This window comes from Doryrhamphus excisus, linkage group LG13 (genome assembly GCF_037039965.1).
Source record: "Doryrhamphus excisus strain RoL-2023G ecotype Guam linkage group LG13, RoL_Dexc_Guam_v1.1, whole genome shotgun sequence".
Lineage (NCBI taxonomy): Eukaryota > Metazoa > Chordata > Actinopteri > Syngnathiformes > Syngnathidae > Doryrhamphus > Doryrhamphus excisus.
The window spans coordinates 11,831,706-11,852,176 of NC_136369.1; the positions used below are offsets into that span (position 1 = coordinate 11,831,706).

Here is a 20,471-nt window from a genome sequence, read left to right on the forward strand (position 1 = left end):
AATAGGACTGTATGTATGAGGGCGGTGGTTTAAGGATGGAGCGGGAGGGCCTTCAGGAGGTTTATGTTCGGGGACAGAGAATTTGATGTGACACCCCTGCTGTGGGATGTGGTCAGGCCTGGGTTAAATTCAGTAATCTCTGGTGATGATACAAGGTCCGGATTTTATAGTATCAGTGGTTGGGACACATGCTTCTGCCGAAAATAGTCAGGCAACTTTAAACAGAGCATCTCTTTATTTGTGTAAACACAATTTCCTTTCATAGACTTGTTACTATGGAGTCAATGGTTAGTGGGTCGTAGTGTCTTTGAACACATTATAGATTGCATTTTGTCTTGGACATAAGCATCATGCATCATATTTATTTGCATCATGCAAATATGTACTGTCGATACTGTAGATATTTTAAAGGGGAACTATTATGCTCATTTTTCGGCCCTTTGTATTAAGTTGTGGACTCCTATAGAGCAGTTACACACAACAACCAGCACAGAAAGCGTTCTCGTTCTTCCAGAATCTGCACCTATTCAGCTGTATTTCCTTAGATTTTGTGGTTCCCGGTCTGTATCAATGTCTTTCACCCATGGCCCGCCTCCAGGCACGCCCACTCTGTTGTGGTTGGTCACACTGCCGACTGCAAAGAAAGAGTTCCGGTTTGTGCCGCTAACTGTTTAGAAGTTGATAAATGATATAAGAGGTGATAATAAACAGCGATTTCGCCCACCGCCAAATGCATGTAAGACTTCAGGTTTGAAGTCTTTTATATCCAACTTTATCGGAGTTGAAGTTACTCTTGTGCTAACTTACATTGCATTGAAGAAAACTTCAATTCTATTGAGGTGCAATTTTGTTTCCAAAGACTTGATACTACATTTTATATATTGTTCTTCATTGTTGTGTGTGCTTTTCATCTAAGTTTTTTTCTCAGTAGAAACAGCATTTTTTTTGTTTGATTGTCATTTATATCAAAGTGCTATTTTTGCTCAAAGTTTTAGTTTCATTGGGTGTTTTTGTCGTTTTGTTTGTTTCATTTATAATGTTGTTGTTATTTTATGTAAAAGCTCTTGTAATGCAATTACAATATTAAATACTCTTGAGAAATTAAAGTGTATTTCTTTTGATACAGTGTACATGCAGTCTATGCCATAAAATGGTCTCAAAATAATGTTTACAATAGTATCTGCAATAATTTGTAGGACAATTATCATCCAGCAATAGATAGTCAGTGGTGGAGTTCTTGTATTTTTTGTTTGACAGTTTGGAGCAAAGGCAGAAATGTGTAACCAAGAAGGTGCTTCTTGCAATATCATTCATAATTTGACTGATTGCAATGCGTTTCAAAGTTTAATTTCATATTATAACTATAGAAATGGAATATAAAAATATAGACAAGTCAAGCTATGAACTGCTTGTCATTGTAAATAACTTGATTTATAAAAACATATGTATTATCCATCCAGTTGGTAGTGGCGCTTGACACCTATGTATGTCCACTGCAAAAGACATTGAATAAAAAATAGAGTTGCACTTCTTTTTCTATGTCTTAGGAAGAAGGTTAGTTAAATAAATTGTGGGGAAAATGGAGCTCGAGAGAATACTTCCAAAATAAAATGCCGCAAGTTATATTAATCTGCAATACGGCACCATATAGGGACGTTTTGGACTTCAGTTAATATATGTGATATGTAATGTAATGTAATATGTATAAATATATATGTTATTGTGTGTATTTATTGTAAATAAATATATAATTATAATAAATGAATTAATGTGCGGTTACATTATTTTGAAAGTATTGACCGGAATTGTACCTCTTATGAAAATTTCAAACTTTACCATTGCCTTGCGCCTAGTGTTGTTGCTGACATACACGCGCAAGGACACAAATGCTAACTAAATTCATCCCCACCTGCCGCGAAAATTGCAGACAATAAAGAACTACCGACTCGATGACAAGTAAGCTTAAAACTAGTCTGACTAATGTCAGGGCAAGTTTTATTAGCTAACACATTAGCGTAAATAGCTGATTTAGCTATGCTATGCAGCTTTAGCTTGTTGACATGCATTGATGCCTTTTCCTGAGTAGATCATTCATTAACTAAATGGTGTACCTCTTAATGCAGTGCTGTCAATACCAAAAAGTACATGTGCATGTTACTAGTGAGCATTCATCTCTGGGCAGCCACATTGTTGTCGATTTTTTAATTTAGAAATGCTTTTCTGCAATGATCTGTTTTGAGACATGACTAGGGACGTTTACTGTATGTATTATTCTATATATCTATGAATATATATTAATGTGTAATCTAATGAGTAACAGAGCAACAGCTGAATCAGTAATGTTGCCGACAACACAGATTGGCACTGTCAACAGGTATTTAGCTATACCATTATTATTTATATTAATCATTGTTGTTTGCAATGGTGTACAATGCACTGCAAATTGCAGTGCTGTAGAATGCACTGCAGTGTATAATATTTTACTTTCTTGTGTAGCTCAATAGCATCTCAATATGTTAACCAAGAACCAACATGCAATAGTGCCACTCTTCCATTTAAATGCGGTATTGGGTTAAGATCTAATGACAGTCTAGGCCTGTATGACTAGCCCGGAAAGAAAAAACAACCACAGGGGATGATTTTCTTATGGGATGTCATCCAAAGACTGACGATTGACAACAATTATTGTTAACGACATCATACATCTCGGCATTTGAAGTAAGTCTGAGTATGCCACACATTATACACATCACTGTTGATAGAGGATTTATCAACAATCAGTTACACACGTTTGATGTACTTCTTAACAATTAATCAATTTGTATGCCCATCTCCTGTCTGAAATGATCAAACTCCACACCAAATACCAACGCTGAAAGCAGTTGAGCAGCTGTGCTTCTTAACTAAGCATGGACATTTCTGGAAGCTGTTACTGGAGTGAGAACAGGATCATGCTGTAGCAATAAATGGTTTCTCGTTAAATTGCTTCCACGAGTTAAGCAGTTCTCCATTTACAAATGCACAATGTGAGAATTAGAGAAAGCATGTAATAAATATGACACATGTCCAGTGTCTCATCTTTGTCTTACTTAGATGTAGCCGATGAAATGGAGTATGACGAGAAACTGGCACACTTCCGCCAAACTCGACTCAATCCCTTTGATCGCAGTGAGGAAGAGGATGATGGTCTCCAAAAGGGCAGGACCCTCCCACAGCAAGGTAATGTTAATGACATGACACTAAGACCAGAAATATCAGGGTACTTCATGATACATTACGATTTGCGGTACATGGCTCACATATACAGCAATAGGGTGAAACAAAAATGTATTGGAGTATACTCTAACCAAGAACAAAGCAATACAGTCGTCCCGATGTATCAAATTTAGTTCTAATTCCACCCCTTTCTCTGGACAGTGAATGTTCATCAAGATATTAAGTGGACCGACTATACAGGAAATGAAAAGTCAGTGTAAGCATTGCTTTTGTTACACTTCCTGTATTTCATTTTGAACCAACAACGATAGTGAAATGACAAAGTTAGTCCTGTCTTCTGTGTCTTCTCCTTCATTGTTTCCTCTTGAGGACTGCACGGCAGACAAGTGGTTAGCGCCCAGGCCACACAGCTAGGAGAACCAAGTTCGATTCAGCCATCTCTGTGTGTTTTCTCCGGGTTCTCCGGTTTCCTCCCACATTTCGAAAACATGCTAGGTTAATTGACTCCAAATTGTCCATAGGTATGAATGTGAGTGTGAATGGTTGTTTGTCTATATGTGCCCTGTGATTGGCTGGCGACCAGTCCAGGGTGTACCCCACCTCTTGCCCGAAGACCGCTGGGATAGGCTCCAGCACCACCGCGACCCTCGTGAGGAGAAGCGGTTCAACCTCAGTTAACTTACAAATTACAAATACTTCAGTATTTATTTCGGTTTATTTTTTGAACTTTGCAGCTTTGCTTTTGTTCATGCAATTGCAATGATTTAAGTCTGCATATTAATTTGATACAAAATTGAAAGGAAAAGTTTAACTAATATGATAAAGCAGTGTCCAAAGTTCAAAACAAATTACATACGTACAACCAGCGATAAAGCCTTATCTCTCATTGTGAGACGCGCATACATTGGCAGGTTTTCACAGTGTGGGTATTCAATCTTTAAGATTAAACACTCTTAATGCACAACATAATCAAACTTACTTACTTGCTCATAGAACTCCTTCATGCTGTCTTGTTCCTTTCTGCTCGAAAGTGTGCTCTGCACTGAGGCGTTCAGGCGCACTTGCAAATGGGAGATTTCTGTGCTAATTGTTTTTCATTTTTCACACCCACTTTGGTTCCTAGGTTTTTAGGCCATGACTGTAGTGTATAGTCTGCCACTGCTGCTTTGGATGTCCATAAAAACAACATAAAACCAGCATGTCACCATGTTAAGTAGAAACAAATATTATCCTAAAGCCATCAGTATTGAATACTTGACACTATATAATAAGTGTATAATAATAATGTTCTATGTGACGAATTATGTAATGGCTTGTCACCGCAGTGATGTTAAAGACACAAAGGGATGAGTATCAAAGTTCAGACGATGTGGTGTAAGGCACTTTTAATGACATGTTTTTTTTTTTTTACCTTTTGCTGTTTCCTCTGTTAGAAGCGAGACAGGAGCTGTTTTCTGAGACCAGAATTCAAAGTTCAGACAGAACCATGGACCTTGGTTTGGCGGAGGACCATTTCTCGAGACCTGTGGTAAACAGCTTTTATAATATTTAATTAATTTGCTTGGAAATGAGTGGTAACAGACAGATTTTAATGTTTTTATTGGGTTTGTTACATATTACAGGGTTCGTTTGTGGCCTCCGACATAGAGCAGTTGAAACTAGCCATTGAGGAGTGTAAGAAGTTGATCTTGGAGCTGCCAGAACACTCGGAAAGACAAAAGGACACGGTGGTAAAACTGATCCACCTACGGCTCAAACTGCAGGAGCTGAAGGTTGGTCCTGAGAGGAGAATGATATATATCACATTCCTATATGAAGACTTTGAACAGATTGCTGGTTTATTGTTTCTGAAAATGTAATCTAATCAATAGCGCTTCAGCTAAAGAGTACATTAAGATTAAGATTAAGATATGCCTTTATTACCTTGTAAACATCACAATGATATGTGTAAGTTTGTTTTTAATTATGATATGACTGTTGTTATAATGTGAACCACTGATGTCTGTCAATAGTATTGTGAGAGAGGTCATATGAATTGCGGAGTGTGTATTTCATGTATTTTTTTAATGTGCCCCCTTAAGGACCCTGATGAGGATGAGCCAAACCTGAGAATGGTTCTCGAGCACCGATTCTCAAAGGAGAAGAGCAAGAGTGTAAAACAAACATGTGATAAATGTAGCGCTATCATCTGGGGCCTCATCCAAACATGGTACACCTGCACAGGTGAGTTATACACATCCACTCTGCTTAGATATAAATTCACCAGACACTTCATTGAGATTATTTGTAGTATGTACAGTATACACATAAGCGTTAATTCAGATGATATTATTTATCAGAATGTCAACTGCTCTCAAATTTTTACTTTGTTTTCTTAGGTTGCTATTACCGCTGCCATAGCAAATGTATGAACCTGATCACTAAGCCCTGTGTGAGGTCAAAAGTCAGCCATCAGTCTGAATATGAGTTAAGCATCTGTCCTGAGATCGGCCTTGATAGGCAAGACTACCGTTGCGCAGAATGTCGCACACCCATTTCACTGAGTGAGTATAACTGGAAAGTGTGCCAATGTTGATGTAACAGTGTTCAAACCTATTGCCCTGCAGTGAGCAAAAATACAAATCACAGATCTGATACAAAACTAAATTGCAGGTGTCGATTCATTTTAAGGACTGCATGGCAGTGGAGTGGTTACTGCGCAGCCTCACAGCTAGGAGACCCGAGTTCGATTTCACCCTCTGCCATCGCTGTGTGGAGTTTGCATGTTCTCGCCGTGCATGTGTGGGTTTTCTCCGGGGACTCCAGCTTCCTCTCACATTCCAAAAACATGCTAGGTTAATTGGTGACTCCAAATTGTCCATAGGTATGAATGTGAGTGTGAATGGTTGTTTGTCTATATGTGCCCTGTGATTGGCTAGCGACCAGTCCAGGGTGTACCCCGGAGTCAGAAGTAGTTGCACATCAGCTTTAGCCCGACGCAGCCCCGCACACAACGAAAGTTCCTCCTGCAGTAAAAGTGCTACATAGTGTCTGCATGCTCCCAAATCTGTACTGAGGCGCTACTCATTCCCAAATTTTGCCCACACTTACAAGCACAGCGGGTTGGGACCAGGGCTTTGTAACCACACATCGCAAGCTTCAAACTCACCACAACCAGCCATGTGCTCACTCCCAAATGCTGCACCAATCTAAAGCTTTTCAAAGCGCCGGCCCCCGTGAGACGTGGGGTGACGTGGGGCTCTTATGGCTTTTATTTTAGAACTGTCTAACCATCCCACAACTTTTGGAGAACTTTTTTTGCTTGCGGTGCCTTATGCCATTGTGCATAAACAGGGTATCAATGGGGCCTTAAAAGTCTAAAATCCAATAGTTTGACTTTTAAGCCATAAAATGTCCTTGAAAGTTCTTAAAAATGTGTTTAAAACAAATACTACAATGAACAATAACAAGCTTAGTTAGGAAAGCATCTGTGCAGTGCCACGGGCCTCTAATATTCCTTTGTGTCTCTTGACATTGTCTTAAAAAGTCTTTATTTGCAGAGACCCTAATATAAGAAAAGCATTCCTTCAACTTTATATCATACAGTTTGCTGCAGGATTTGATTCTCATTTCCAACTGTTTATAATATAATATAACTAATATAACTGTTATATATATGTCAAACTAACACATTCCTGCAAGCTTAATTCTTAATTTGAAAAAGAGGGACAAGTCATGGCAAAAATGCATCCTTTATCTGAAGAATTTCAATTTGAATCGCTTGGCAGAAAACGGCTCAGATAGTGTGATATGATCTAGAGTTTATAAACTGCTTAATTACAAGGCTCCATTCTATATGGCTGTGAACTGATTCAAAAAAAAAAAAAGAAAGGAAATGTTACCGTGTGCAGTTTTTTTTCTAATGAATTACTCCACAGAAACTGCCTGCAGCTAGTTTTTTAGAGAAATCTGACTGAAGGGCTGTAGCGTATGCGGTCATATTTAAATGTTTGTCCCCCCATCCAAACATTGGAAGTACCGAGAACAGCGTCTGGGTGACATGGTTGCAACCCAGTAATTAAATTACTGTCCGTAAATTACCGGACCAGAATTGAAAATACTAGGCAATAAACAAATTCTGAAGATTTTGCATATGACAACTTAGGACTAACTGTACTAACAGTACAGGTGCATGAAATGGCTTCAACTAGAAGATCTTGTATTCTGCTACATCAGCAGTGAATACACCCATTGTTCCTCACAGGAATCTAGTCCCAACTTTCATAACGCATACTTACCATGCTTATCTTGGTATTAAAGTTAGTAACCAGGAAAAGCTTGGCCGCCTCACATGGTATGCAAGTCATGCACTGTGTCGACCAAAGGCAGAAGAGTTGACTGATGTTTGGAATTCCCATGGTTTGGAGGAAGCTGACAAAACATGTCACTGACTGCAACTTCTGCGCTATTGATGTGACAGGGATCAACAGAAAAAAAGCGAAGCAGCCTCAAGTATCCTGATCTTGAATCAGCACGTCGTTCTGTAGCTCACTGTGATTAAATTCCATTACTTGTCTTTGGAGAACATCCTGACATCACTGACGAAGATTCCTACTGTGTTCCAGAAGATGAAGAAGTGGTTCCTGACAGTGATGCTCCACATCCTTTTTCCCAAACGGAGCTACATGATCTGATCCGGGTTTTGTTCCTGCTAGGTGTTTCACATGCTGTACAGCTGGCATGGCGAAACCGGTCCCGCAGGTGTTGGAACCGCATGTTGCAATCCTGGTCGGGAATTGTTATTCAGTCTTAGGTGTTGTGACAATTGTGGTTTGGGACAGCCCATATGCCTGGATTTATCACTCGAGCTCAAACCAGCCTCCACCATACCCAGTACCTGGAGATGTTCATGTGATGGACGTAACCTGATGCTCTTCAATTGACTTGCAATGCTGGCCTTTTTGGGCCTTTACATAGGCCTCCATTTTCTATATCCATATTCATACCTATGGACTCACCAATTAACCTAACATGTTTTTGGAATGTGGTAGGAAACCGAAGAATCAAACCCAGGTCTTTCCGATCTCCTGACTGTGTGGCCTTCATGCCAACCACCTGGACCTTGAGTTTGAATGAATAGCTAAACTGTTTTGCACCACATCTGTGATTTGTTTATGGGCAAAGTTTTACATCTGATTCAGTGAGTGTCAAATCAGACTGCGCTGTGCAGAATATAATAATCTTGAGGTGTAGACATACATATTTGCAAAATGAGTCCTTTATATGATGTTCTGCTGTACTCTGTGGTATTAATATGTTAGGGGGTGTTCCGAGTGAGGCCAGACAGTGTGACTACACAGGCCAGTATTACTGCAGCACGTGCCACTGGAATGACACAGCTATCGTCCCTGCTCGAGTCATCCACAACTGGGAGTTTGAACCTCGCAAGGTATCTACAAATACTTTACATTTTAGAAAAGAGAGGTGATAGTGTAGGTGAGGTGGGCATTTAAGATAAAGCAATAAGAACAGATGAAGAATCAACTTTCCAAACATCATTTACATGGTGTGCAAAACATGTCACTAATATGTCACTTAGAGTGAGTCAGACAGATGTGATGAAGATGTATTTATTATGAAATTACATGGTCTTATCTGAAGCATTTGCCAATTAGAAGAACTTAAACAACGTCTGACCTAGTTCTTCTTACATAACTCTTCTTCTAAGAGCAGTCATATGATTCGCACTGACAGTCTATAGAGGCGGCCATCATGTAAAAAAAATAATAATACATTTTCCACCCAGGTTTGTCGATCCTCCCTGCGCTACTTGGCCCTGATGATGTCAAGGCCAGTGCTAAAGCTGAAAGAAGTGAACCCACTGCTGTTTAACTTTGTGGAAGAACTGGTTGAGATCAGGGTGAGTTGGCAGCCAATTCAATTTTCCTCAGTGTACTGTATATCAAATAACACATGTGCACTTTTAGCTATGGATGCCCTCTAACAATAATTGCATTAGATGGTCATTTTGTTACTGCACTTTCATAACAATGTTCTTAATATACATGTGCTGCTCGCTCATATTCATGTTCACTCATGAAAGAAAGAGGCCATTACCTTCTCAGGAATAATGAAATGAGAACTTTGTGTTTTTTTTTTTTCATTATAGAAACTTCGCCAAGATATTCTACTGATGAAACCCTATTTTATTACCTGCAAGGAGGCCATGGAAGCTCGGCTGCTACTCCAGGTCAGAAATAAAATAGAGGTCCTAAATATGCAGCCTGTGGTCCATATCCGGCCCAACAGAGCTTTTAATTTGGCTTGCCAAACATCATCCAAATAATCCAAACAATTCACTCTAAGAAAAAAAAAATGCTCATTCATACTTCGTTGTGCAGGGGGCAACTACAGGGCTTAGACGTCACATGAAACAAAGAAGGTAGCTCACATCGAAACAAATATATAGAACCTGAAAATTGGTCTTTTAACAGAGACTGGACTAAAAAATATGCGGCCAATGTGTTTACTTTTGGATTTTGGAACTTGGGCCCCTGCAAGACTCTGGCCTTTCGTGGCTTGCTGCAGAACATTAATATAGTGTTGACAAGGACAAAAGGCTAAAAAATACTTACATACAGTATACATACATTTTTTAATGCATATGCATTTTTTTATGCATAATATATTGTGCCCCTGGGACAAATGTAATGAAGTAATTGAGTACTCCTACAACATAGTCTCCCTAGCAGAAGCCCATCTGGGCTGCTGTCAGGCAGTAAGGTTTGAACAACAGCGACATCTAGAGAACAAGAGATGTAAGTCAAAGTTTTTTCCCAGGCTTACTTCTTGAACACAATTTATTAGTTGAAAGATATATAGTTGAAATTCTTTAAATAATTGCTATATTTGTATTTGTAAAAAAAAAAGCCTTATTGAAAAACACATTTCCAAATTTTTTGGACTGTTTATCAAGCTTGATTAAAAAAGTGTTTTTGTGTGCACATGTGTGTCAGCCATGCTCCACTCTTAGCATGCACTAACTTGGATTCCTTTGTACCGGTATTTTGATGTCAGCTTCAGGACCGCCAGCACTTTGTGGAGAACGATGATATGTACTCACTGCAAGATTTGATCGACATCTCCAGTGGTCGACTCAGCTGTTCGCTCACTGAAGTTCATACCACATTTGCAAAACACATCAAGCTGGACTGTGATGTGAGTGCAAAAGCACTTTTTTTGTACCATTTCACACAAAAGTAATTTTCACTCACAAACCACAGTTGGGTATATCCTAACATTTTAGTGAAGTCTGATGGAAGAGATGTACCAGAACGTCTGCTTTTACAAATATATTGATACGTAGTTTTGACTGTAATGTAACAATGATGAGACATTACCTTACATTACCTTTGTCCAATGAGGATCATTTGGTATAGCATTCATTCCAAACAGTTCCTTTAACAGATCAAAGTTATTTTTTCGCGTCCTGACCCTTTTGTTGCTGACTTGTTGTCTTAGAGTGTTCATATGGTGTTCCTGTGACGTGTATTCTGTGATAAAATATGGCATTTATTAATATTGCATCCTACCTTGGAAATAAACTTATCATGATCAGTTCTGTAGGAACCAATTGACACGCTAATTGACATTTTTTCTTTGTTTCCATGCAGCGTTGCCAGGCCAAAGGCTTTGTGTGTGAGTTGTGTAAGGAGGGAGATATCCTCTTCCCCTTTGACAGTCACACCTCAGTTTGCCATGACTGCTCCGCCGTCTTTCACAGGTTTGTCATCAATAGTCAGCCAAGGAAATACTTTATCTCCAGCTAAACCTCTGCCCATTCCTTTTCCCACAGTTTGTGTGTTGGCTTTGGAATAATTACATCAAATGTCTTCCTTTGTTTCAATTCTCTGAAGACTTTAAAGCAGTCAGTTATGGTAATGGTAATGGTTTAACTTCATTTGAACATGCATCAGATTACAATTGAGTGCATCAGATAATCAGTTCACAGTTCCACATGTCCAAAAGGAGTAGGAAGAAGCAAAGCTTATTAATTCCTACCCCTCCATCTGGTACTTTTACAATCAGTAACTGTTACAATGGTTCACTTCCTGCCTTCCTAATATAATTTAAGTTTTTTTAGTTATGATTTTGTGTTTTTATTTATTTTTTTGTCACATACCGAAATACGAGGTGATATGACCATACAATGACATAATGGGTTCTATAGTAACTGTTAATATAGTGATATATACAGCACATCATGACTGGTTCAAGACTCTTCATCCTTGTTATGAAATAGTTTGCTGCCAAGTCGAGATATGTTATGCTTGAATATGCTGAATCAAAATGTGTTCAATAGGTAACATGTAATTGTCTTGTTTCTTTTTAGAGATTGTTACTATGATAACTCAACAACATGTCCACGGTGTGCCCGGATGACTGAGCGAAAGCACGATGGAGACACAACAGATGCTTAAAGATGCCGTGACGCCGAAGGGACTTTATGTGTCAATATAGAGGAAGCACAGCAATTACATTAACATTGTTTATCTTCCTGCATATTACATACAGGAGTTAAAAGCCTCTACTTTGTTTGACATAAAGACCCCACAGCAATCTGGTATTGAAATGTAAATCATGACCTAATATGCTAATTTTTCAACCCTTTGTATTGAGTTGTGGTTTCATATAGAGCAGCTACACACAATAACCTGCACACAAAACTAGATTATGCAGAATCGGCACGTCTCCCGCTGTATTTACCTAATTTGCGCCTCCTACCAAAACTGTTTTAATTTATTCCTTAATTTAGTCCTTAACTAAGAACCATATGATGATGAGCCTTTATTCTCTTGTACAGAAGTCACTTATATGGAAGTACAAGCGAATAGTGCTCCTCTGTGACATTGTGACATCACAAAGGGGCAGTTTTACCATGCCTTTTGAAACCGAGCGCTTTGAGCCATCCCAAACTTCTTTCAGGGCTCACTTACAAATGCACAAACCTCATTATCTGAAACTTTGGCATTGTTTAACACGAGAACACAAAATTCTAACTACATTTATAGGTCAGAAAAGTGGAAAAAGCATAATAGGTCCCCTATCTATGTCTTTTTGACATCCAAAACGTCAGGGTTATTTACCCTGACATTACCTGTCAGCACATACTGTAACTTGAAATGTATTTAAAGCATGATATACTGTAACTGTACTTGGTCTTGTAAGGATACATGTATGACTGTTTCCTGTGCATATTTCATTCCAAACAGTGAATACATTCCAGAGTGATAAATATCTGCTTACATCAAACCTAATTCATGTGAATCCTCATACACATTGACTGCCCAAGATTGTCAGGTTACATGAAGCTGTCAACCAAACATCTTAATACATTAGGCAATGTGTTAATGTTTTCTTTCATATTGTAGTTAAAGCACATTTTATCCAAAATATGTCAAAAGACACCTTTGACATAGTGTAAATGTTGACCTAAAATATTTGTTTTAAAATAATGACTCTTTGCTGTATTATCTTTCAGCATGATGCACTGTTTATTTCCTCTCAAACTAATGAACATCAGTAGTGTCAGTGAATCCTATTCTGCTGTTTGAAAAAGACAAACATCATGTGGAGTGATGCATGAATAAAGTATTGATACTTGAAAGCACGTAAATCATTGCCTCCACTACATTTCTGCAGAAGCTCATAATAGCTCCCTTCCACCAACATTCATTCATTTTCTACCTCTTATCATTTATAACGATATTTTATTTTTTAGATTTTAACCCGGGTAAAAGTTATAAAGTTGAAAGGGCGACCCCTGACGGGAAGCCGAACCACAACAACTATTACCTTTGTAATTGCAAGAACTCTCACAATATTGTTCAAAGTAACTGAAAACGTACTTTGATGACATTAATTGGAGCTGTGAAATCCAGTTATTTGGACGCTGTGAACTCCTTTCGACAGAACAAGAGTATAGACCATCTTCAACATGATCTCCAGTCTCACCCTGTGTTGTTTAACCAAAACATCGCGAGACTTGACGGATAGTCTCGGGGCTACGAGGTACGTGCTGTCCGTGCGGTATGTGTGTGGAATAGTGGTTGTCCAACCTGAACCCCGTACAACCATGGGGCTGTTTGCTGTCAGTGCCGGCCGCTTTAGAAATCGGGTTCGGACGTGGAGTCAACACTTTTCATCCATTTCACCAACTTGTAATGGCGAGGTTATCGCGCTGGTATGTCCATTGTTTACATCCACTATATGTGTGGGAGTTTCGTTTGTTTTTACTCTAAATATACTGAGTGATTTTAGCAGCTACTAAAGTCAAGTTTTAATGCATTGAATTCATTTTGTCCCAAATAATCACATGAGCCATTCAACAGTCAAATCAACGCGTTGTTTTGTTTACTTCCCAAGTGTCAATATCGCTTTAAATGGGGGGGGGGGGCGTACTTGTGGCGTGCTCAAAACATGCACCAAAAAAGTTGTTTTTGACCTCATTTAAATGACTCAATTGTAATAAAAATATTAATATGTTGACATTAAAAGGGGTAACATTTTAGTGAGTCTTAAGAAGAGTCTTCATTAAATGAGTTCACCCCGTGGGGTGTCGCCGAAGTCAGCTGGGGTAGGCTCCAGCGACCCTAGTGAGGATAAGCGGCATAGAAAGTGGATGGATGTATGTATTATTATTTTCGGTTGTTAGTTGTTGGTAACACTGAAAGTAAGGGGAAAAAGCAAATTAAAGATTCATACTGGTTCTCAGGTCTTTATTTTATCCAGTCATCCATCCAGCCATCAATCTATCCATTCATCCATCCATCCATCCATCCATCCATGCATGTATGTATGTATGTGTATGTATGTATGTATGTAGAAGACATCTCTGATCCAGAGGAAATGTGCAGGACTCCACCAACACAGACTCACGTTCATTCGTTTACTCAACTCAGCCAAACCGCCCCGAGGTAATGTAGTTAAGATGTTCAATGAGGGCAGGACCCAGATGTTTTGGGGATTTTTCAAACAATTTAGTTTTCTCCATGTAACTGATTCAGGGTTTGAAAAGTTCTTCCCAAAGAGTGCAGGGACTGCCGATGCGGAGAAATCAGCAAACAGTGAGCGACCACATTGCATGGTACAGTTTTTTCTTGTAGTTTTTCCTGTATGCTTGATGCATTTTCTGTTTCTCGGTAGGTGCAAAAAACAGGGAGCAGATGAACAACAAGGGCAATGAAGGTCAAAGAGGAAGAAAAAAGGACGAAGAACCAGATTGGTGGGCACGTTTTCAGGTGCCGATTAAAACTGCTGACTTGCTTAAATCTGAAATGTGTAAATAACCTATCATGTCCTTTTCTACTAGGATCATTTTCCATTAGATGAAAAAGCACTGCAAAACCTGGCAATTGGTGCAGCAGGCATGGCCTCTGCTTTTCTCTACTTTTACTTCCGGGAGACTGGCATCCAGATCTCCTGGAAAGACTTTGTGCACCACTATTTGAGCAGCGGCTTGGTAAGAATTTAACATTGTTTAATTTTTTCCATTTTTCCTCCTCTTCTTGACGCTTCCAACCCTAATAGCTATTCTTGTGCTGTCTACACAGGTTGATCACCTGGAAGTTGTCAATAAACATTATGTCAAAGTCATTCCAGCAGCTGGTGTGAACATATCAGATGTGGTTAGTGCTATTAATACTGGTTGTCTCCTTAAACTTTAATAGTTTCCTAAACAGCAAAACTAAGCAATATTTTTATTTTGTCTTTTTCTATCATTCTTACATTGTAAATGTGACTTTTCAGAGTTATTTATGGTTCAATATTGGCAGCGTGGACTCATTTGAGTATAATCTGGAAGCAGCGCAGCAGGAACTGAGTTTAGACTCTAAATTCAAAGTACCTGTCATCTACACCAGTGAAAATGATGGGTGAGCATTTTAATCCCATGATTCCCAGCTATCATATCCATCATGATAACTTCAGCCTGTTGTCTTCCCACCCTATAGGTCGCTCTTTTATAGCATTTTCCCAACCTTACTTCTGGTTGGCTATCTCCTGATGACTCGGCTTGGCCCAATAGTGGGGCCCCGTGGCAGTAGAGGACAAGCAAACCCCTTCAGAATGGGTCGGTCCAAAGCCAAGATAATCAAAAACGACATTGCCGTTGGATTTCAGGATGTTGCAGGCTGTGAGGAAGCCAAACTGGAGATTTTAGAGTTTGTTAACTTATTGAAAAAACCTCAACACTACCAGGAGCTCGGAGCCAAGATGCCGAAGGTGGGTCTATTATTGCAGTATTGACTTTGGAGTGTTGTTATGTCTTCCTAAGACATCTAGACGTGACGTCTCATTAATGTTTCATTCTTGGTGCAGGGTGCAATATTGTTTGGTCCACCTGGAACAGGGAAGACCTTGCTCGCCAAGGCTACTGCGGGAGAAGCTAATGTTCCTTTCATTACTGTCAGTGGCTCTGAGTTCCAGGAAATGTTTGTTGGCGTGGGTGCTGCAAGGGTCTGTCACATTTTTTATTATTATCATTTATCTTTTACTTTAAAGCACCATTATTTTGTAGCTTAATGTGTCTTACGACCAAAATTGTGGCCTCTGCAGTTTGTGTCCTAAACACGAACAAAGCACAACCCCAGAAGTAATTACAGAATGAATGCATTGGTGGTGTCTGATTTTCCAATATTCATCTCATTGTCCGATTTTTTAGACCACTATATAAATAAGTCAGCATTACAAGGAAAACAAATAGAATAACTTTTTTTTCCCCGATCATCTTTAGATGCGGGACATGTTTGCCATGGCACGTAAAAACGCCCCCTGCATCCTCTTCATTGATGAAATAGATGCAGTGGGCAGAAAGCGGGGCAGGGGAAACTTCGGAGGTCACAGTGAACAAGAAAACACACTAAACCAGTTACTGGTAGAAATGGATGGTAAGCAGAACTTGTTTTTTGTAGTCTTTTACAGCCCTTGTGTCACATTTGTGTATATGTGTGCTGTTTTTGTGCAGGGTTCAATAGTAGCACCAATGTGGTTGTTTTGGCTGGTACTAATCGAGTTGATGTCCTGGATCCGGCCCTGATGAGGCCGGGGCGCTTTGATCGACACATATATATAGGTATATTATATGCTTTGCATATGCTCCCTGTATGATGTCTGCTGAGAATCATGATATTGCATGTCTAAAGGTCTCACACAATGATAAAACCTACTTTACTTTCCATTTCTACCCTTGTTAACATAGACCAGCTTTGAGGATATTAGATTTGCCTGTTCTCCTTCTCGTGTCTGTTCACTCTTCTTGACGTGTAACGTGCACACATCCTAACATCCTGTGCTCTGCTGCTTTTATCTTCGGCGTTAGCATGTTTTGATGTTTTCCAGTGCTTTTTAAGATCTAATGTATGATATTGTACATTGCACATACATATATACAGCAATATGAAAAAGTTTGGGCACCCCTGATCATTTTCAAGATTTCCCTTTTCCCTTTTCAAATCACTGGTTGCTAGGATCAGCCATTTCAGTCAAATATATCATATATAGCAGACCAACACAGTGATGGATGAGAAGTGAAATGAAGTTTATAGGATTTACAGAAAGAATTTTTTAACATGATTAATTAAATGAATTGGTTCCCACTGTTGAAGTGTTATTTTTGACAGCCCTCATTCTTCCAACTAAAATGTGTGAAGTGAATATGTTTTTCTCCATCCTCACATGCAGACTAGACCCGTTGTCTTCCAGTTGTAATATTGTCAAATTTATCTCCATGTTAAAGTATTTTCTCACCGTAGCTGTATAGAGCTATCTTTATCTATCACTCCTGTCTATCATTGTTGTCCTTCCACTCCAGGTCCTCCAGATATAAAAGGCAGAGCTTCCATCTTTAAGGTACATCTGCGACCTTTAAAATTGGAGCCAAGTATAAAAGTCGAGGTTTTAGCCAGAAAGCTTGCTGCATTAACTCCAGGTTTTACTGGTACGTAGGTTCTCACCCTAAGTTACACTCTTACCTTTTTGTTTGTCACGTTGGTGTGATGATTATGTTTCCCCTTTAGGGGCTGACATTGCCACTGTTTGTAATGAGGCCGCTCTAATAGCGGCACGCCATCTACACCAGCATATCCACTCTCAGCACTTTGAACAGGCAGTTGACAGGGTCGTTGGAGGTGAGTTATCGATCGCATTAATATCTTTCCTGTATTTACTGTAAACAAATATAATGGGTTTTGTGTGAAGGTGGTCCATAGTCCTAGAAATAGAACCGGACATGGATTCTAGTACCGCATTGACTCGAATATAAGATGACCCTGATTACAAAACCCACAAAAACTATTTTTAAAGACATATAAAAAGTTCGACCATGAAAGAGGTCTGTTCTAGTGTCATTCTAAGTAAGGACATTTGAGGACATTTCTTGGCCCTCAGGTCTAGAGAAAAAATCTCAGACATTGCTGCCTCCAGAGCGGACCACCGTGGCATATCACGAGGCCGGACATGCTGTCACTGGCTGGTTTCTAGAACATGCAGACCCACTATTGAAGGTAAACAAACATTTGTACTGCCTGTCCTTTTTGTCTTTGAGTCTTCAGCATCTTTTATTATCATTGAGTGTTGCCCTTCTTAAAGGTGTCTATAGTTCCAAGAGGAAAGGGTCTGGGTTACGCTCAGTATCTCCCGAAGGAGCAGCACCTCTTGACACAAGAACAGCTCTATGACAGAATGTGCATGATGCTTGGTGGCCGTGTGGCTGAACAGGTTTTTTTTCATCGGGTCACTACAGGAGCGCACGATGACCTACGGAAGGTCACACAGTCGGCCTACGCACAGGTGATCACCACAAGCAATAGAAAAATACTGCATGCAATGGAAGTGTTGAAATCACATATTAATGCCTTGTGGATTGCTTTTAAAGTACAGTGCATGATTCATAATACATTTCATGATTGCATTTGTTTTATTTAGGTTTTTGTATGGAAAATTCATCCTTGTTGTACCAAATACTTTACTTTATATGAATAGTTGGACAAGATTCCACAAAAACCTTAAACACTATCATGTCACTAACAATTCCTCCAGTAAATCTGGCACATTGCAGGAAGTAGAAGTGTGCCATGTCACAGTTTTGGTAATTAACTTATTGAAATGTGTCTTCATACTTCAGGTTGTACAGTTTGGAATGAGCGAGGCCGTGGGTCAGGTATCTTTTGAGCTCCCCCAGCAGGGTCACATGGTGACAGAGAAGCCCTTCAGTGAGCCTACAGCCCAACTCATAGACCAGGAAGTGCGCCAGCTCATTGACTCCGCCTTCCAGAGAACGCTGAAGCTTCTCACTGAGAAAAAAGCCATGGTGGACAAGGTGAGGCCTCCCTGGGGATGAATGTATCGGATGTGATGCAGAAACCATTGGAAATTATGATTTTTGTTTTCTTCATTGTGAAGAAGACTAAATGTGATTGTCGTATTCTACCATAAAACTGTCAGCAGTGAGAATGGGCAGTGGCCCTGCGTTATTAGTATGTACTTGAGTTATGACTTTATGGTTAGCTGTGGTTTATTTTTTTCAAGCTGTGACAGTCCAGCCCAAATATGATGAACATTTGAATATTTCTGCTCTGGTCACAGGTGGCCAAACATCTCCTAGAAAGAGAGATTCTAGAAAAGGCCGACATGGTGGAGCTACTGGGTCCGCGTCCTTTTCTAGAGAAATGGTCTTATGAGGAGCTTGTGGAAGAGCTTGTGGACCCGGAGGAGGACATCTCACTACCTGAAGGGCTGAAGGACTGGAACAAACGGAATGAAGAACACCCGCAGCAGGAACAAACCAAATCAGCTGTTCACTTCATGCGGTGTCAAGGAGAATAAGCTTCTAGAGTCAGGTGAACCTTTTTATTTTGGTAAGGACAAAGGTGGTCATGATTATGTGCAATTGTTTTATTCCAAGCTGAGATTTACATTTTGGAGGCATTTGTGGCTTGATGTCAGAGCTGAGTACTTCTACCTATTTTTTTTACCAAGTGCACTAATTTAGCTATGACCATGAATTGTATTAGCTCAAGTATGATTGCACCATTTTAAAAGCTGTCGTATTTATACATGCTCATTGCCTTAAACCACATGCACACACACAAACATTCTCTGCGTACCATATGCAGTGTTTTCCCAAGATTTCAAGCTTTGGGATGGCTGGGGGCACAAACACCTGCACACAGGAGGCAGGAATTTGTGCAAAAGTAACATAGATTCCAAATCAGTCTACAACATGAATATAAAGACTATAAGTGCAATACAATACAATTACTCCGCACGCAATATAGAAAAATTGTACACGCGCGAAATGTCATGCCATCGTATGAATAAGTAATATCAGGCTATTTAGTTTGTTCAATAAAATAAGTTCTAGATGTGTTCAATATGAAACATACGCTTAAATGACTTCTGTTGTGATTTAGCATCATATAGAAAATAAAATATAACTTCACTCCTTGGAGTCTTCACTGACCATTTTTAGGAGATAATTTTCCATGCCGCTTATCCTCACTAGGGTCGCGGGGTATGCTAGAGCCTATCCCAGCTGTTTTTGGGCGAGAGGCGGGGTACACACTAGACTGGTCGCCAGCCAATCGCAGGGCACATATAGACCAACAACCATTCACACTCACATTCATACCTACGGACAATTTGGAGTCACCAATTAACCTAGCATGTGGGAGGAACCCGGAGAAAACCCAGTTCTCCTCGATCTCCTGACTGTGTGGCCTACATACACACCACTCGGTCACCATGCGGCCCATTTTATTTCCTGCTCAAGTGTATAATCACGATAGGCAACGTTCAATTTACTGAACAGAATAGACAAGGTTGCAGCTGGGCTGTTTGGAAATAGTTCAAGTCACAGATTTTTGCATGAGCAAGAAGTTTTAATGTATATCCTTGTTGATGAGATGCTGAAAGCGTTCTACTTTTTTTTAATGCTGATTTTGTTTGACGAGTATCACTTCTTGATCAATGCAGTAAAGTGTGACGAAGATATGAAGCTTTTGGGGCACACAGATATATTAAACATATCTTATAACTATTGGCTTGCCATTTTATTTATTGACTTCATATTTATCATCGTATTTCAGAAGGAATAATGGAAATCCCACTAGAAAATTCCTGCGGAAATTTTGATGGGCATGCAACCTGTCCAGTGAACCTCGGGCCCGGTGTCTGCTTCCCACAATGCCGTGCGTACATTACATGTGGAATTTAGCAAA

The 20,471-nt window shown here is 39.6% G+C and overlaps 2 protein-coding genes across 5 annotated transcripts; both read left to right on the top strand.

The window, feature by feature from the left end:
• The first annotated feature begins 1,812 nt into the window (after positions 1-1,812).
• def8 (differentially expressed in FDCP 8 homolog) lies at positions 1,813-14,324 on the top strand. Of its 3 annotated transcripts, XM_058088745.2 has the most exons (15): positions 1,843-1,956; positions 2,651-2,718; positions 3,094-3,219; positions 4,650-4,744; positions 4,839-4,988; positions 5,298-5,439; positions 5,595-5,759; positions 8,517-8,644; positions 9,002-9,115; positions 9,365-9,445; positions 10,273-10,413; positions 10,869-10,978; positions 11,588-13,266; positions 14,081-14,171; positions 14,262-14,324. In XM_058088745.2, the coding sequence occupies exons 3-13, from the start codon at positions 3,108-3,110 to the stop codon at positions 11,673-11,675; spliced, it is 1,326 nt and encodes a 441-aa protein (XP_057944728.2). In that variant the 5' UTR covers positions 1,843-1,956; positions 2,651-2,718; positions 3,094-3,107; the 3' UTR covers positions 11,676-13,266; positions 14,081-14,171; positions 14,262-14,324. The 3 variants fall into 3 exon arrangements, with proteins under 3 accessions (XP_057944727.2, XP_057944729.2, XP_057944728.2); XM_058088744.2 differs by lacking the exon at positions 2,651-2,718 and having other exon boundaries at positions 1,813-1,956; XM_058088746.2 differs by lacking the exon at positions 2,651-2,718 and having other exon boundaries at positions 1,837-1,956; positions 3,071-3,219.
• On the top strand, positions 13,273-20,435 carry LOC131139286 (mitochondrial inner membrane m-AAA protease component AFG3L1-like). Of its 2 annotated transcripts, none has more exons than XM_058088736.2 (17): positions 13,273-13,438; positions 14,084-14,171; positions 14,262-14,321; positions 14,401-14,495; positions 14,567-14,716; positions 14,808-14,882; positions 15,004-15,128; positions 15,207-15,477; positions 15,574-15,711; positions 15,989-16,142; positions 16,220-16,327; positions 17,066-17,191; positions 17,271-17,381; positions 17,641-17,756; positions 17,842-18,042; positions 18,377-18,571; positions 18,838-20,435. In XM_058088736.2, exons 1-17 carry the CDS (start codon positions 13,331-13,333, stop codon positions 19,075-19,077), a joined length of 2,361 nt encoding a protein of 786 aa, XP_057944719.2. In that variant the 5' UTR covers positions 13,273-13,330; the 3' UTR covers positions 19,078-20,435. The 2 variants fall into 2 exon arrangements, with proteins under 2 accessions (XP_057944719.2, XP_057944718.2); XM_058088735.2 differs by having other exon boundaries at positions 14,081-14,171; positions 18,838-20,434.
• The last annotated feature ends 36 nt before the right edge of the window (positions 20,436-20,471 follow it).

Bases quoted from the DNA above. Each gene is read 5' to 3' on its own strand.
- def8 (XM_058088744.2), top strand. The intron at 5,760-8,516 runs GTGAGTATAACT...TTAATATGTTAG, and splicing joins TCGCACACCCATTTCACTGA to GGGGTGTTCCGAGTGAGGCC. The intron at 10,979-11,587 runs GTTTGTCATCAA...GTTTCTTTTTAG, and splicing joins TGCTCCGCCGTCTTTCACAG to AGATTGTTACTATGATAACT.
- LOC131139286 (XM_058088735.2), top strand. From the start codon at position 13,331: ATGGGGCTGTTTGCTGTCAGTGCCGGCCGCTTTAGAAATCGGGTTCGG. The intron at 13,439-14,080 runs GTATGTCCATTG...GTATGTATGTAG, and splicing joins ATGGCGAGGTTATCGCGCTG to AAGACATCTCTGATCCAGAG. The intron at 16,328-17,065 runs GTATATTATATG...CTTCCACTCCAG, and splicing joins TGATCGACACATATATATAG to GTCCTCCAGATATAAAAGGC.